Source organism: Astatotilapia calliptera, chromosome 12, assembly GCF_964374335.1.
Source record: "Astatotilapia calliptera chromosome 12, fAstCal68.1, whole genome shotgun sequence".
Taxonomy (NCBI): domain Eukaryota; kingdom Metazoa; phylum Chordata; class Actinopteri; order Cichliformes; family Cichlidae; genus Astatotilapia; species Astatotilapia calliptera.
In genome coordinates, this window is record NC_137433.1 from 27,267,167 (window position 1) to 27,285,207 (window position 18,041).

At 39.3% G+C, this 18,041-nt stretch overlaps 1 protein-coding gene across 1 annotated transcript; it reads right to left on the reverse strand.

The window, feature by feature from the left end:
* Window positions 1-109: 109 nt before the first annotated feature.
* On the reverse strand, window positions 110-18,041 carry mapkapk5 (MAPK activated protein kinase 5). Its single transcript, XM_026188109.2, has 14 exons — window positions 17,083-18,041; window positions 15,228-15,301; window positions 9,821-9,896; window positions 8,959-9,056; window positions 8,736-8,844; window positions 8,435-8,524; window positions 7,885-7,980; window positions 7,691-7,771; window positions 7,412-7,599; window positions 6,464-6,584; window positions 6,191-6,321; window positions 5,923-6,038; window positions 4,533-4,637; window positions 110-4,243 (listed from the first exon to the last, which is right to left on the reverse strand). Exons 1-14 carry the CDS (start codon window positions 17,116-17,118, stop codon window positions 4,149-4,151), a joined length of 1,416 nt encoding a protein of 471 aa, XP_026043894.2. The 5' UTR covers window positions 17,119-18,041; the 3' UTR covers window positions 110-4,148.

The following is an 18,041-nucleotide window of genomic DNA, read 5'->3' on the forward strand; positions in this document are numbered from 1 at the left end:
CTCATTACTAAATGCACATGTGAAAACATGTAATAAGGTTGTAAACTCTAATAATTATAATAATCCAATAAAGAACATGTTCCAAAAAGTTTCCTCAGACCAACATAAATAAATTCATAAAAGTTAAAGATTTCCTTTATTACAAAGTCGGCATGTTGATGACATTCCACAAAGGCAAAAAATACAAGAACCCAAAAATACAGCAAGTCTTTGATGAGGGATTCATGCTACATGACTGCAGGACCAGAGAAACTAAGAGGACAGGTAGAGCAGAACCAGGACATCGTGTTCTTCCTCAGTTTCCTCCTGATATAGTAAGAACTTTGTTTTTCTACATCCATTCAATGCCAAATGCAAAAATAAATAAATAAACCAAACAGTTACTGAACATGTTTCCTATACAGCAGAAGAAAGGGAAGCAACTGCTTTTATTTAATCAAGAGCTGAAAAAGAAAATTCTTCTTTTTTTGAATGAGTTGGTTCTTTTTTGTATTCTTTTAGGACTTGATTATTCTTTGCTGGGACAACGTTTTTGCTTTTTTTTAAAGAAATGTTGTCCTTTTTCCTTATATAAAATTATGAAACTAATTTATCTTCATTCAGCAGACAAGGAAGAGCAGATGAAAACTAGATTTTACCTAATATTTAATAAAATATTTCTGCAGCTGAGTGGTAAAAGAATGTAGTCTCTTTGAAAAAAATCTACCCAGCAGGATGTTTAGTAACACCGAGCAGCAAACAGCATGTAAATGGTGTCTCAGCAGGACTGCGCTTCACTCCTAGAACTATCAATATAAAGATGCATGCCTTGACTTCACAGTAAAAAACTGGTAATAAATACACGGCTCACTGTCAGGTAGCAAAAGATACAAATGATGCTATCTGTGGATTCCACATTATCTGTGGAAGCCATTAAAGAAGCTCTGATTGACCTCCAGAGATACAAAGAAGGTTCTTCATAGTGAACCACACACAGAGGCATACATATATGTATATATTTATAAATTAATTACACAGGTTCACACAGTCAAATAAAAAAAAACCCCAAATCATGTCCACTCTTTTCAAGAAGCTCTAGAAATTCTGCAGGATTTAAAGTAGCAGTACTTGTAAGACTTACTAAAACACACTTTTCATCTCTCTTTTTAAAGCAAGGGTGTCAAACTTATGGTCCACAGGCCAGAACCAGCCTGCCAAAGGATCCAATCAGGCTTGTTGCATAACTTTTCCAAGTGTGAAATTTGCAAAGAAGACATTAATTTTAGGTTGTCATTTTCTTTTGCACCGGTAAGCAAAACGTTCTGAATAAACAATGATGAAAGTGTTATTGTCCATCTGAATCATCATTAGTCTGAATGTGGAAAAACAACCATTTTTCTTAAAGATGTTTCAGTTTGCGCATCATCAGTTTTATAAATAGATCATTAGCAATAACCTGAATGTACTGAAACTGCTCTTCACAAAAAGAAAGGGGAACAATTAGTCAGAAGCTTCAGCGATGCAGGCGGCCCACTTGAGCTGTAAGTCACTTATGAGCAAAGATGAGTCTGATACCCTTGTTCTGAAAATGCAAAAACCACATTTCCTCATTTTCCGTGACGTTTCTGTCAGACTGCGGTTCAGGCCGTTACAGGCGACCAGTTGAGCCCATTGGTTACATAAATGGTCTACATTGTAGACTCTACAACACATAAAGCACCCTGTGTGAAGGGGAAACTAGGTTTTTAAACTTTTTTTTTTTTTCAAAAACACATCAGATTCGAGACCTATTTTTTTACTTTTAGAGGCATCTGTGGGCAGAACTTGTTGCTGTGTAAACATACCCAGTGGAGCATTTTACAAACTAATCTAATCTTTCAGGTATTAGAAGAAAAAAAAAATCTTTTTCCAAAGGACACTTTTTTTCTGCTAATATGGTGCTACTTTAATTTGTGTTGTCAAATCCATAACCTTCATATTTTCATATTAAAAAAACCCAGCAAATTACAGCCAGAAGCTTCTAATTCCTGTCAATTATTTCCAACTAAGTAAAGGATGGAGATGCCGCCCTTTCAAACAAGGCACATTTGAGTGTGAAACTTGAATAAGGCCTTTTTAAACACAAGCTGTGGTTATCATTAAGCTTTAAGGCGAACTGAAAGAAAGTGAAAATGATCCCACCCAATTGTCGACGCCACCTAAATTTGAATACAGACATAAAAAGGAAGACTTGCACTTTTTTGTTCGTATCAGTTTTAAACAGTGTGAAAAATATCAGCTTTCAACATGATTGCCATCTCCTGCCTCAAAGAAATAAATATTAAGAAAAGCAGACATTTAGGCTGAAACTATGCTTTTTTTTATGATAATGCAATGAGTTTAAAATCTGACCATGTCCCCCCAAAAAAGGGGAGAAAAAGTCAGAGAGAGCAGCGATGACAGTGATGATATATTGCACCAGTGTTTGCAAATTACTCAGAAGAAACACTTCTTTTTAATGAAGATCACATAGTTAATGCAGTAATCTTGACAAGAATTTATGTTCACAGAAAAAGTTCTGTAAAAGACTTCATCAAAGAATTATCTCAGGACAGACGAGGTTTTCCAAAACACAAAATAAACATTTCCAGCTGTTCAGCAAACTCAGTGTGGCCTCATTCAAACACCTTAAGAGGAACCCTTTCTCCAAACGCCTCTTTTAAAGGATATTATTGTTAGATATGAGTAGACCACAAGAGTCAAACAGTGTAGTGAAGATTTCACTCTGACCAGTCAACTAACAATATGACATTAATCACACCTTAAGGGTGAGGATGTGGGGACATTTCTGGGTATTCAAACCTCTGAAATGAAATGACATGAAACATGGAAGGCCTCTGATAAACAGTAATACTGACACATTAGATAAGTACGGTCTCAGTATGTACATGCATGGGGGGGGGGGGGGGGGGGGGGGGGGGGCATGATCACATTATAGCCCCTATTGCACATTCAGTTGAACATCAAGTTACAACACTGAAATCCAGTCCTTCCCCCCTGATCTGCTCTGGTCTAAGACCACACTGGACCAAAATCACCAGGGGGGTTTCTTTTGTGTGTGTGTTTCTTTGAGCTCAAGTAACAACCACTCCTGCTAGGAAAGAGTTCAAATATTAACTATGCAGGTCTAAATTCCAGCAGATACAACTGTGACGTGAAAGCAGCAGAGATTGTGTCAGTTTCACAGATAAACAACTTGAAATAAAACAGTGGACTCTCATCCAAACCATCAGAAATCAGAAAAACACATTGTTACTTTTATTAATGTTTTTGAAAGGGGAGGGGGATTTTTGGGGGGCTTTGAAAAAGTCTGAGAACGTCTTAACTAAAGCTCATAAAAAAGGTATTCAGATTTTATTTTTTTGGCTCAAACGATTTAATAACTAATAAATTTAGTTGGAAGAGAGGTACTGTGAAAAAAAATGAGCAAATCTGCCTCCATTTTTCTGATTTATGATGCCTTCTTTTACCCGCATTTCTGCTTCTCCCCAACCTCTAAACAACAAAGGTCGAGGGAAAGACGCACGAGACGACGGAAAACCCAAAGCTTCAGACCATTTCTCTCTAGCGTGAGATTTTAAAGGTGTGTGGAAGAACAAAATCACATTGTAGAGTGCTTCTGTCAACTTTCGGACTCGAACCTACGAGTAAGGTATAAAATAATGGAATTTTGTTTAAATAAATACATTCCTTAGCAAGGTTAAAATAAAATAACATAAAATAGAATAAAATGAAATAACTGGGATAAAACACATGACATCTTGAATAAGCTGGACAAACAGCTAATAAAAATTTCCTCCCAGAAAATAATTTCTTTCACAGATTTTCATTTTTTTGGTCTTGCTTTTTTTTTTCTTTTTTTTTTGCAAAAATGAAAATATAGTTGTTGGTTTTTTTCTCCCCACGTTCTTTGCAAGTATCCATAAAAAAAATTTTTTATAGTACCAATGAGTCATCTTTGAAATATATCTACAGCTGTACAATAGCTCTTGCAACAGTTTGACAATAAATCTTGCAAGTAAATTTACGAAAAGAAAAAAAAATTTATACATAAAAAAGCTTTTTTACAGATATGAGTTAAAAAGGGTAATAACAAACAATATAAAAAGAAGATAGAAAGACAGCAGCTGCTAATGAGATTCTTGGAGATTTGTCTTCTCTTCGATGGCCTGTTTCACTATTTCAGCCAACTTCAAGCGGTCGACTTTATCGGAGAAGGCTCGTCCTGCAATGAAAATCTGCTGGTTAAGGATCTGGTAACTGGTAACAATAAAATTACACTTCTAAATGAGAGCCATGCTTAGTCTTTTCCCCCTAATCTTATAATAACAGAGACAATTAATCTGGTTTCTGTAGATTTTTGTCAATTTGAATAATTAGGGGTGCAGCGATATTGTTTATACAGTCTTTTCTGATCTTTGCAATAAGCTATTCATTCACCACACATAAGCTCACACCTGAAAAGTGAATGAAAAAAAACATGGATGACTTTAGAGAGAGCAAGCAACACTGACCGTCCCAACTGAGCCCCTGCAGGCCATCCCTCAGCAGCTTACAGTCTCTGTTGAACCTCCAGGCATCATACATCACTTCATTCAGCTTCTCATCCTCGTTCTCTCCTGCACAAAAATTATTATTTTTTTAACTTCAGAAGTTGTTGTTTTTTTCCCCTCTCTGAGAGATGTGCAACATTGTCAACAGAAAAAAATCACAAGCAGACTCCATATAGACTTTAATGTACACTATCCATGGCCACTTTGTTAGGTACACCTATTCAACTCCTCCTTAATGCAAATATCTAATCAGCCAATCACATGGAAGCAAAAAAATTAGTCACAGGGAAGGAAAGTGATTTCGCACACTAACATCTCTGGCGTTTACAGAGACTAAAAAATGCCTTGTTGATGCTAGACGGACAGCTTTGAGCTGACAGGAAGGCAACAGTAATTCAAATAACCACTCGTTACAACCAAGGTATGCAGAAGAGCATCTCTGAATACACAACATGTCAAATGTTGAAGCAGTTGAGCTACATCAGCAGAAAACCAAACCTGGAGCCAATCACATCAGCTGAGAACAGAAAACAGAGGCTGTAAGTCACACAGGCTCACCAAAATTGAACAATGTAAAGATGTGGGGGATATTTTATTGGCACACTTTAGCTCCCTTAATACCAAGTGAGCATCAGTTTAACACAGCCTACGGCAGTGTTACTGCTCATGATATCCATGATTTTATGGCTACAGTGTACCCATCTTCCAATGGCTGCTTCCAGCAGCTTAATGTCACAAAGCCCCAACTGATTTCTTAAACATGACAATGAGTTCTTTATACTCAGAGGACCTGCACAGTCTCCAGATCTCAGTCCAATAAAGCACCTTTGAGGTGGAACAAGAGATTGCTGCCTGCACATCCATCATGCCAAATCTGCAGCAACTCTTTGATGCCATCATGTCAAAATGCACCAAAATCTCTGAGGAATGTTTCCAGCACCTTGCTGAAGAATTAATGAAGAATTAAAGCAGTTCTGGAGGAAAAAACAAGGTCCAACAAAATACTAGAAAGGTGTACCTAATAAAGTGGTCAGTGAGTGTCTATAACCTTATACAGCCTGATTAGAATTCCAGCAATTATTAGTCATAAATGTTCAAAAATCAGTGAGTTTCTCTGCATTTTCAAGTTACGTTACAACCAATTAAAGGTTTGGAAAAAAAAAAAAAAGCTTAGCTGATCATCTGTTCCTCTGTACTTTGGCAGTTCTTATGTTTACTTTTCATCACAGACTGCCAAAATGCTTCTTAGTTGAATTGAAGTGAAAAACAGACACCAAACTCAACAAGCCAGCACAACTTTTCATACTTCTTCATTAAAATGCTAGTTGTATACCGGCGTGGGTTTACTGACCAGCTTGTGGTAGTATACACTGTGCAATGACATCTCGTAATTTTTCCAGTGCTACGTTGGAGTCTTCCCCTCCGTTTTCTGGGTCGTGAATGAAGAAACTGTCACTGGGCTTTGGGCTGCAACATGGACAGAAAAACATATTTCAGAGCAGATCTTTTTTTTTTCTTTTTCTTTTTTTTTTTTTTTAAATACAAGGACTTCCAAATAAATAAAAAAAACTTTGGATACACACACACACAAAGAAAAAAAAACAAAACAGCAACTATACCCTAGAAGTTTCCGCTTCCTGAGGATTGGGTTGTTGACAGAGTTTAGGGGCTTCAGGCTGACATTCAGATCCTGAATTCTCATGTTGGCCAGCTGCTCTGCGTGGGCCTGCTGAATCCCTGCAACTACCGCCTGGGAAGCAGAAAGAGGACAGTCAAAGCTGGTATCTAAATTTCTGCCTAAGGAGGGCTATACGTCTGTTATATTATAATAATTAAGAATACTCATTTAGCAGTTTCCTCTGCCAGTCAGATCACTGACGCAATGCACTCACCTTATCCATCATCATCTGTGCCGAGGGCAGCACGTTGTCAAGAGCCTCGGTGCAGTTAAGCCAAGGATGAGCCAAGACTCCCTCGATTGTCAGCCTCTCCTCTGGCTTCACCTTCAGCAGCCTGCAGGGAGGAAACAAAGAGGCAACAGAAAATACATGTGGGTCAGAAAAAGAGTGAATGAGTGAGACTAACAGAGGGATGGGACGAATAAACACAAGGAAGACAGAGGAGAAAAGGAAGGCAATATGGGGTAAACAAGATGACAGGAGAGTTAATGAGTCTGCTGAGGGGTGTACTACAAAATATGCTGGACAAAGTCAGGTATTCTTTGCATCAACTGGATTGACAAACCTAAACCATAAATCAGAGATAATGGTTACGACAGTAGGGATTGCAAAGTCTCGTTGTTATTAGGCTCTGTGCCTACTCACAAAAAAAAAAAAAAAAAGGGGGGGGGGGGGCTTGATGGGGGTCATGTGATTCTTCAGTTTTCTTCAATTATAAAGAAAAGGTCACAAAGGACAATGAAGGACATTTAAAAGAGTTTTCATGGCAAAAAGCAAAACTTGTGCAGAGTGTTATTGGCGTGAATGACTATTTTAATCTAATTTTATTTTGGTCATTTATTTATTTTAGATCATTTGAAGGCTTTTTTTTAGTTTTTATTGTGATAGGAGAGTAGAGAAACAACAGGAAGCTGGAAATAAGATCATATGAAGACAAACCCAGCCCTGTGCCCTCAGAGAGCTAAATTGGCACCCCGATTTTCCATTTATTTCTCATGTTGGAGCTGCTCATCTGAACTCTGATACATACAAACTTAATATTTAAGAAAAAGGTGACTGAGGTCTGAAATCGTTTCATAATGAAGGACGTGTGATAATCTATTAGGTTATAGAAAAAAATCCTGTAGGTAGACAAAGAATAGAAATAGGAAGAAGACTTACTTGCGTACAATGTCCTTGGCCATCTCAGAGATCTGGCTCCACTCGTCTTCGGGAAAGTCAAAGCTGCCGGTCATAATCTTCTTCCTCATGTCCTTTGGGATGGTGCGACTGTGATGCTTGGAGTAGAACGGAGGGTAGCCACACAGCATTACGTAGATAATCACACCGAGAGACCACAAGTCACAGCTCTGTAGACAGAAAAGAAACCTTTTAAAAAATAATTCACCAGTGAACCAGGCCTGACGCACCTGCAGCAGGAATCCCAGATATGAGTCTTGCCTTGTTATAGGTGTAAGGAGTGGGTGAGGTAGGTATAATTCCAGACTTTTCCTTCTGGTGCCTTCTTTGAGCCTCAAGTACCTGTACAGAAAACAGGGCCAGAATACATCATTAAGATATTATGCATTCAGTCGTTAATGATGTGTCAGCCGTCAGTGGAATGAGAAAGCAAGTGCATCTTTTTTTTTTTTAACCTGAGGTGCTACGTAGTAAGGAGTAAACTGAGGGGTCATCAAGTCTCCTTGGTCGATTTTGGCAAAGCCAAAGTCACACAGCTTCACAGGTGCATCCTGCAGAACAGACAGAATCACCGAATGAGAGATACGAATATGTTTTGAGCATAAAAACTTTTTATTAGCAACTTCATGTAAGATATTTTCTCTGGGGCTTCACGGAGTTTCACTTGATGGGATTTCTTAGCTGGAACACCTTTGGGACATTACTGAAATTGCTGCCAGAGCAGAATTGATTTCCAAGTCTGTCACAGCCATTGCAGATTTTCTAATTCTACATTATCTTTGCCAAACTCTGCTAGATATAGTCTGAGAAAAAAAAACCCCCAAAAAAACCCTTTGATCCACTGTGTTGAAAAGTCTAGCAAAGCTTCTACTCTTTTGCATTTCATTCTGTATTTTGTATAAATAATTAATTAGCTAAAAGTAATTGGCTGTGGCAGCTTTAACGTTACTTCAAAACTGCAGTATTTACATCTGTGTGTGCAACAACGCAGCATCAGGAGCTTACCAGAGAGTTATCTTTGAAGAGAAGGTTCTCTGGCTTCAGGTCACGATGTGCAATATTTAGAGAGTGACAATGCTCCAACGCTTGGCTGATCTACAGGGAGGGAGACATAAAACTGAGACACCATCTATAGATTTATTAAAAACAGCCTAGGGTTGAACTGGTGTGTGCCACTTAATCCAAACAGCAGGTAGTAATGACAAGGCGAGGCTGTGTGACATGTTACTGCAGCTTTAAAGGAAAAGACAGACGATGTCATAAAACACAAGATAAAGGTGGACCACAGTTAGGTCTGTTCACCTACCTGTTTGGTGACCTGACTGGCCATCTTTTCAGTAAAGTGCCTGTGCTGACTGATTCTGTGGAACAGCTCGCCACCCTCCATCATTTCCATAACAATCAGGAGCCTCGCTCTGTGAAGAACGATTGGAGGAAACCGTGAAAACCAGGAGATGGAGATATGTTAAATTCTTTCTTTTATGACAAGAGATTCACTGAATCCTACAAAAACAGACTGAGCGCCTCACCTTGGGCTGGATTCATGGGGGAATTGAACACTGTTGGCATAAACTTCCAGGATTTGCACTATGTTTGGGTGGTTGGCACACATCATATGGAGACGCACCTGGAGAGAAAACAAGCAAAGTGAATTTAGAGTAACTCTCTTAAGTTTAAATTCTCCATGTTTAAGCCAGGTTAAAGTCATTGCAACAGAGAATAGCATCATATCATCAGTACAGTCACTCTGATGTGCAGTGTCGGCACTTCCCAGGCAAAAAGAGAAATTTAATGTGAGATCAATGACATCTATTAGTATTCAAATGTTTAAACTACATCAAAGCTGACACAGAAATCATTTTATTACACGTTTCCACCGCTTTACTGGTTTTATTAAGCAGATGAGTCAACTAATGCACATTCGTTACCAATGAATGCCAAAAATTGACAAATTCTGCAAATGTAAATGCAAATTAAGCAGCTGCAAATACCAAGAATTCTTCTAAATAATTAGACCATCGGAAATTATACAGTGTCAGACTCAGAAAAAAGCAGATTGCAAGACAGACAAAGACAGTACGCCAACACCAAGTCTGTGTAGCTTGTTTTGACTGCACTGCTTAACTGCTGCATAAGCTGCTTGATCAAAACACGGGGCTGCTAATGACACGGAGAGGCTGCTAAGACAAACTGTTCACTGCAGGGAGACAGCGTTGCAGACAAAGGCGCTCATACAAACAGGCTGAAGTACAAGAGAAGCAAGGAAGAAAAAACAAACAAAACCGGAATTAATACAGACTGATAACAGGCAGGCAGAACAAAGCATGCTGACACAGCCCCAGACAACAAACAGCAGGTATTAATCACAGCCATGACAGTGTTTCCTCTAACCTCATTTCTGGCCTTGGGGCGATCAATAAGGATCTTCAGGGCCAGGCGTTCCTGAGTTGACTTCTTCACACAAACTCTGCAAAAAAAGAAAACAAGTATCGACAAACACCCCACGCACCATGATAGATGTGTCAGATGTGTGCCTGTGCTAACAATCAGGAATTAAATATATCTAAACTCACAGGACTTTTCTAATTTTCTGGTGTTTCTATTAACAATCAGTTGCTCTGCTTGTCACTCATCTGTATTACGTGATCTAATATATTCAGATTAAAACCTAAAAACTGTGCAAACTCTTTAACACGTTATTGACATAACTTTATAGCAAATTGGCTTAATTATTTACAGTTTCACCTGAAAACGATTTAAGCCTTGCCAGCTTTTCACAACATCCTGATAAACACACTAAATCATTAAAAGGCGTCTCTCTTATACCTGCAACCAGCTCCTCTACATGAGGTCACAGGTGAAATCATTAAACCACTATGTCACATAAAACAACCATCCAAGCATTTTACAGCATTCCCATCTACCTATCTGATTAAGAAACAAGATTACAATCAAGTCCAGTCAGATAAAACTGCATTCCCCAAATCCACAACAAATAAAATGCCAGACAGTGTCCAGTGTCCTTTACTTAAACAAAACAGCTGATATCAATGAGAGACAATGTGTAGGCTGACAATGTCTGGACACTTCTTTTTCTTTTAACTTGAGATGCCATTTCACCCTTACAAAAAGCTTTAAAGTAGATAAAAAACATAATTCAACAGTATCTACAGTTTCAGATAGGGCTGTTCATATAACGATATATATCGGATGACGATATAAAAACGTCTATGTTTCATTTTACGCTATCATTTGTTCCTTGGTGTCGCAAAATAAACTGTTTACGGTAATACTTTTTCATTATTTTGATGGTCACTGTAGTGGCTGTCGTTAGCAACAACGACGTTAAAACCATCGCGTGTCCGCTTGTTTATGTTCCACATAAACCTTTCACAATAAAGCTCAAGATCCTGTTGAGACTTTACAAAATAAACTGAATCACGTGAAAGAACAGATTATTTACGGATAAGAAGTAAAAAAAGAGCCGCCAGGTGCTAAAAAATAAACCTTAGACTCAAACGTTAGAACAGGCTTTTCCCCGCAGCACGCCGTGTAATAAATACAAAGAAAACGGCGGCCGTTACAACTTATGTCTAGAAATGTATAGTTTCATGCATCTGTTAAAACACTCGACTCCAGCTACATGACGCGCAGCTGGAAACACTTTCCGCAAGTCGAGCTGCCCGAGATCCACAGAATTTACAGAAAATGTTACATTTTTGTGATTTATATCGGTATCGGGACGATAGAATTCTGATATCGGGATATGAGATTTTGGTCATATTGCACAGACCTAGTTTCAGATATATATTTTGTCTGCAGACAACTAATTATTTGCATGTTATTTAAAATAAATATTCTTCTGTTAATAGACTAATCACTTTAGGACTTATATTTATAATCTGTGGATGTGTAAATACTTTATCTGTAAAGCTTGAATTTATATTTGCATAGGCGCTCTTATTTTATTTAAAAGACTTTAAAGTTGTAAAGGTAGTTTCTGTGTGCTAACGTGGTGTTTTAGACTATTACACTCCTACATACCGCCTGGATATGATCTGATGTTGAATTAAATAAGGCCAAACAGAAGCACAGAGAAGACATCAGCTGACTAGCTGGATTTACTTTATTTTGTAAATATCAAAGTTTGTTGTGGGAATGGTGAATCTGCTCTGCATCTTTGTATGTAGAGTAAACCAAAGGAAAAGTCATCTGTGGATGCATATTTTTCATCGTCACAAGGATAAAATGAAGTAAATAACTCCTGGAAATGGGTTTCCTCAATCCACATTTTGAACTGCACACTCATTAAATATGAAACGTGCAGATACATAATTCATTTTTGGAAGAATCTAATAACTCCCTTTCCCTCTCCTCTAATCTACAGGGGCTCAAATATTCACTTTAAACACTTACTTTGAACTCAGATTACACTATTAAAGTATTACTGGGAGAAACATTCAGCTCTGGCCAAAGTTCACTTCACTAGAAACCAATACCTTCCCAAATGAATGACAGAATTAGTCCGGTGGTGGGGGATACAGTAAAAGACATGAATGTGCTAGCAGACGGAGGCAGGTAAGAAGGAAGTAATAAGAGTTCCGAGCAAAAAACCGAGTTAGAAATATAAAACACGAGGTGAGTAAAAGTTGCTCAAAAAAAATAGCATGAATCATACCAGCATGTTTACATGGTGGCCTGATGAGTCAATTTCACTGTATTCTCATCACTCAAGGCCAAAAATATACACATTGGGTAATAACAGATTGCTCTCGCTTGATCCAGACTAATGATAGCCTCAAAGTGCAGAATGAGCAGAAGAAGTCAGTGGCAGACACTGATATATTACCACTGGCATCTAACTAGAATCAGCAAGACAGACCTGCACTAAAAAGACTGCGTATAGCATAAACAGACTTAAATCTGCTGGCAGAGCTGCTGCCTCTCTGTAAAGTTCAGCAGAAACAGAATGAATCTAAAAGTCATTCCTGTGAACAGATATCCCAGTGAAGCAGGGCAATGCAGCGTTTACTAATTTTTAATATTAAAAGGAGTCATTTATAACAGTGATTGCTACTTATTCATATGCGGTATAAGCTTTCCTGTGATCGATTACTCCCCATTTTACAGTGTGAAGACAATTAGAGGAATATAGAAGGGAAATGGACGACTTAAGCAAACTGCTATGTTTTATAATTGATCCCTTGTGTATCCACCGCTAGACTAAACCCAACAAAGCCAAGGAATTGGAAATAAACTCACTTTCTTCAAGAGGATTACGATTTTAAGCTGTTAGTTTACACAACACATGGGTAGTAATGCTTTTAACAGTGAGTCTGTGAACTGAATCCCAGCGAGTCTGACCATTTGTTGTATTCCACTCGCTTCTCGCACTTCATGTTTCTTGTCCCTCTCAACTGTTCCCATCAATATGGGCGCAACAGGCTTGTGCAACAGGCTTGAAAGAAACCTACCATGCCCACACGCTGCTGTGTATTTTACAGCATGTCTACGCATTTTTAAACTTTCATTCTGCAATGCCAAAAGAACCTGCACAAATGGGCACAAATGCTGAACTCCCAAACTCTGCTTAGGGCCACCGTCCTGTTAAAGGAACTTTCTTTTGGACTGGCTGCCTCTTGCTAACAGATTGTCTTCCAGAGCAGCTGTGTGGAGCTGCTGTGCTCACAGCCAGAGCTGCATGCCTGAAACGACCATATTATCATTGACGCCATAAAGAAGCAAGAGTAGAGACAAAAACATCTGAAACTGAACTGAGTAACTGAGGTTACTTGCACACATACTTACCTCATTATGGCACAATGCCAAGTGTTGGATGGAGTGGTGTAAAGCACACCACTACTGGACTCTGGACAAGTCTAGGTTTGGAGAATGCCAGGAGAACATTACTGACCTGACTGCACTGTTAAGGTGTTAAGTTTGGTGGAAGAAGAATAATGCTATGGGACTATTTTTTCTGGGGTCTACCTGGGCCTCTTAGTTCCATTTTTCGAGTTTTAATGTTTGACTCTGCTATGAAAGAACTTGTCTGCCCTGACACCTTTGGGATAAACTAGAAGCTATAGACCAGCTAATGGACAACTTGATTGACGTATGCTTGCATATCTCACTTAGAGTGACTTCGCAGGAGAGATGGAGAGGGCTTAGCTTCCCTGCCAATGGAGCTGTCAGGTCAAGATGCCAGGGCAGCATAGCATCATCCTCATTCTCATTATTATCATCTCTGATGATATCCATGATAACATCCTCCTCCTCGTCTTCTCCATGCTTCTCTTAGGAGTTGAAGAACTCCAGGTTCTCGTGGGGGGCTAGAGACTGTTACAAAGGGGGTCAGGAAACCCCATGTCCTTGAAGTCATTGCTCTGACGTTGTGGTAGTGGAGCCTGAATGGTCATTCAGAGGTCATTCCCCATAGTGAGATACCTCACTTGGTTTTCAGAGAACTGGGGTTACACCAGTAACCAAAGGATTCTTCAGTGTCTGATCTGATAAATGCTCTTTTAAACAAGTGGGGTGAAAAATTCCCACAGACACATCCCAAAATCTTGCAGGAATCCTTTCCAAAATTGTGGAAGCTATTATAGCCACAAATGGGGACCAACTTCATATTAATGCCTCATATTAATAGAATATGATGTCAGAAAATCGCCTTTAGGTGTAATGTTTAGGTAGCCTAATACTTTTTCTCATATGGTAACAGTAACAGTCTGGTGTGGGCCAGAGGGGCCGATGGCGCGCTATGGCAGCCTGGCTTCTGTCAGTCTGCCCCAGGGCAGCTGTGGCTACAACCGTAGCTTGCCTCCACCAGTGTGTGAATGTGAGAGTGAATGAATAGTGGCATTGTAAAGCGCTTTGGGTGCCTTGAAAAGCGCTATATAAATCCAATCCATTATTATATGGTGTACATGAACATAACAAAATGAAAACATAATGAGTCCAGTTTAACTGACTTCCACTGAGGTTTTGAGGGATACGTGCATTGGGTGGGATTCAAGTCCACCATGCTGCAATTACATAGACTGTGCTTGTGCCAACTGAGCCACCTCCAAAAACAACAGAAATCGTGCCTGTGCCAAACATTTTAAGCTCCCAGCTGCAATGTTCTTACACACGAGTAGTAGGTCCAGTCAGTTAAAGCAAGTGACAAGCACCTGGTCCTTTTATAATTTTTAATGTGTTAACGTGCCAAGGATAAGGTCAGACTGTGCAACAGCAAATTTAATGCAAGAGAACCGCTAGAAATGCATACAGACGTGTTTGTCTAGTCAATAGCTCAGCTAACAAATAAATCTAAATCAGCTCTGACATCGACTCTGCGGTGTATTCAGAGACTCAGATGTATACATAGATTTAATCATGCACTGCATGGGGACACAACAATCTCTGCCACCCTCTTCAATCAAATCACTTTACTTAAAAATACTCTGAATCACAATAATCTATTTTCAGGATAAACAAAACTACACTGTAACCTCAGTTAACGCTGACTGCGTTCTCACAGTTGTGTTTAACCCAGAAGTGTTAAGAGTTCTCCCTGTGGGATTCTGTAGCACTAATAAATGACAATAACTCATTTCCATAGACGTCAGAAGCACAGGTAAAAGGTGATTTCTCAATCACAAACAGATATCATGATAATGTTTCCTGGTTGTGTAATACTCCTCACACTGGCCATAGTTCAAGAAAAATAATCCCGTTCCACATTTTGGCACCAACAGACTGCAGCAGAAAAGATAAAATGTCAAGAATAAAGAAAAGTCTTTTTAAAAAGACTTACCTGACAGGGCCACTGATGCCAGCTCCCAGTTTCTGTGTCCAGTTTATGTTGTACTCGTCCAAAATAGAGGTCTCCTGTTAAAAAGACAAAATAATACCATATAGTATATCAGAACATTGAAGAAAAGGCAGACCACCGTGGTAGACAGGAATGTTAAAAAAAAGACCTAGGCTTAAGTTTATGAATCATCTGTGCCTTTCACAACAGTCAGCACGGGGTATGTCATGCTTTATGATCATTAGCTCACGAGAAAGAAAAGAAAATACTGTATAAAAAAACTAAACCCCCCCAAACATTTGATCAATGCCAATACACAGGCAGTGATTATACCAGTACACAGAATATGATGTTTATTATAATACATACTGTATGTTATATTCATAACATATATTCAAAAGACTACTGCAGATACTAGTTACATTATACTAAATGGAAAGAAACACATTAACCCTACTGTGTTAACACTGGGTGGTGTAATAGCTATACATCTATGGGCTCTAGTTTCACAATAGTACCATTCCTTGACAGAAAAAAGATTTAGAAAAAAGACAGCTTGGCTGCTATAACACAAATGCACCTGGAAAATCATGCTGCTACTACTGGTGCCAAAATAAATTATTTAAAGACAAGTTCACCCACACAAGTTCAGTAATCAACTAAAAAAATCAAAATAAAACAAATCAAGTTCTCTTTGACAAACCCCCAAACTTGAGGCCAGAAATTTTTGGCATTAGTCCCTTTTCCTTATAACATAATTTTCTGGGACATGTGAACATTGGCTGATTAAAATATAACTGTTGCAACACTTGACAATGTTTTACTACAGCTTGACAACCAGGAAAGTGCGATTTCGTGTCAAGACACTATTAAAGTAATCCAAAAAAAGATATCCTCTTATTTGGTCGAGGTGGAGTATTCGGCCAAAATCTCCCATAGCTGTTTAATTGGGACTAGACTTGCTGATTGTGAAAGCCATAGCATATGATTCACATGATGTTCACACTCATCAAACCCTATGTTTGATGAATGTGAGGTTTAGTGAATCACTGGTGACTCACTGAACCAAAAGACAGAAGCACTGTCATTCTGGAAAAACACCCCTCCATATGGTTTCACTAAGAGATAAACGCAGTCAACAGAACAACTCTATTGATTTTCAGTGACTTTTCATTCTAAGGGGACCCAAATGATGTCAGCAAACCCCCACAACCTAACAAAGTCAACAGATCTCATCACTTTAAGAGGGAGTCCAGGGTTCTTTAATCACACAACTTGAAGGACGAGTGATCAAAAACTACGCAGATTTGTAATGCTTTAATACTTTTTTTTTCTGGAGCAAGGAAACATGCAAGATTATTTCCCAGCATTTGATTTAATGAGCCAGGAAATTGATAAAACAGAGTCGGGGTTAAGCAAAAAGCTACTCAGCGAACGTGTGCTCCAGTTCTAGAGTACCTCTTGCCCAACCATGAAAGCAGGGGCCAGGGCAACTCCAGATCACATTTTACTGTTGACATAGATGCCAGGCAATGACACACTGAGGGGAGCCAGCCAGGAACAAACCCCAGATCCAGTTTGCAGGGAAGTAAGGCTGGTTAATGATCATGACCATTGTTAAATGGGTTTAAACTAAGAAATGAATATTATGTTTTTTAAAACATGTTCAACATTTCTGCCATGCAAATCACACATAAAACTCATCTGCTGTCAATAAATATGAGTTTATGACTGTCTCATGAAACAAGATAAAACTGCGCTCTTCATGTAGCATGCATTGAGCAACAGCTTTAAAAAGATAATATTTCCATCACTTGTAACCAAGTAACCAAGCAGAAGAAGTGTCATTTTAGGTTACCTTGATGAATTTGTCTGCATTGTTATCCTCCGACATGGTTTTGTGCTCCGGACAGATGAAGTCTGCCTCCCCAAACTCAGACTGAACACAGTGGAAACGAAGCGTTTGTGTCTTGTCTGACCTTTATAAAGTACCCCGGGCTTCACCAAGGCTTTCTATACTACTAGTTATAACAGGAAAAGGCCATCGGGGCAAAATGATACTCGGCTACAGAGCAACCAAAGCCGAGTGCCGTTCCTTTGGAAAACTGAAGCCCAGCAGCTGGTACGATTTAACGTTAGATCAGACCAGCTCGGCTCACAACCTCGGGGCCCGACTCGCTCTACCAGTCGTCTCAAATTCACTGTAGTGACCATGTAGAGTGGCAAACTGCGAGCAAGGTGACCAGAAAAGAGAAGTCCAACAGGGACAAGTCCAGCACTTTTGGAGGCGCAGCGAGCAGGGGGGCCTTACAGTGGTATTTTTAGCCAGCGCAGTGAGAGCAGTGCTCTGCTAACGCTGCGGAGACACTGAAGACTGGCCAAGCTGCTGTATGCTGCTACATTTCACGGTGAGAGCAGTCGATTACATAACAAAGACAACAGTGAACGATACGGCGGAACGAAGATACTCTCTGAAAATTAGCGATAGTACACTGGGTGACACCTGGGTTGATCTGACAAGAAGAGCACACCGCGTTCTCAGCAGCAGGACAATCTATTATGTCGTCGAGCCTTCTGACACGCTAGGTAACGAGCTAACCGAGTCGCGTCGGTTTTCCTGCTCCAGTCAAAGCCAGGGATGTTAAAATTCTCAGCAGACCGTGATAACTATCAGAACGCGTATGGAACAGCAACAACACATAGCAGATGACAGGAGTTATCGGAGACTGCATTCAGCGGTGGCCAAAAGATATCCGCATCTCTGGACTGTTTTGCTAATCCCATAGGGGTCTTGCCAGAGGAATACACATAACGCCT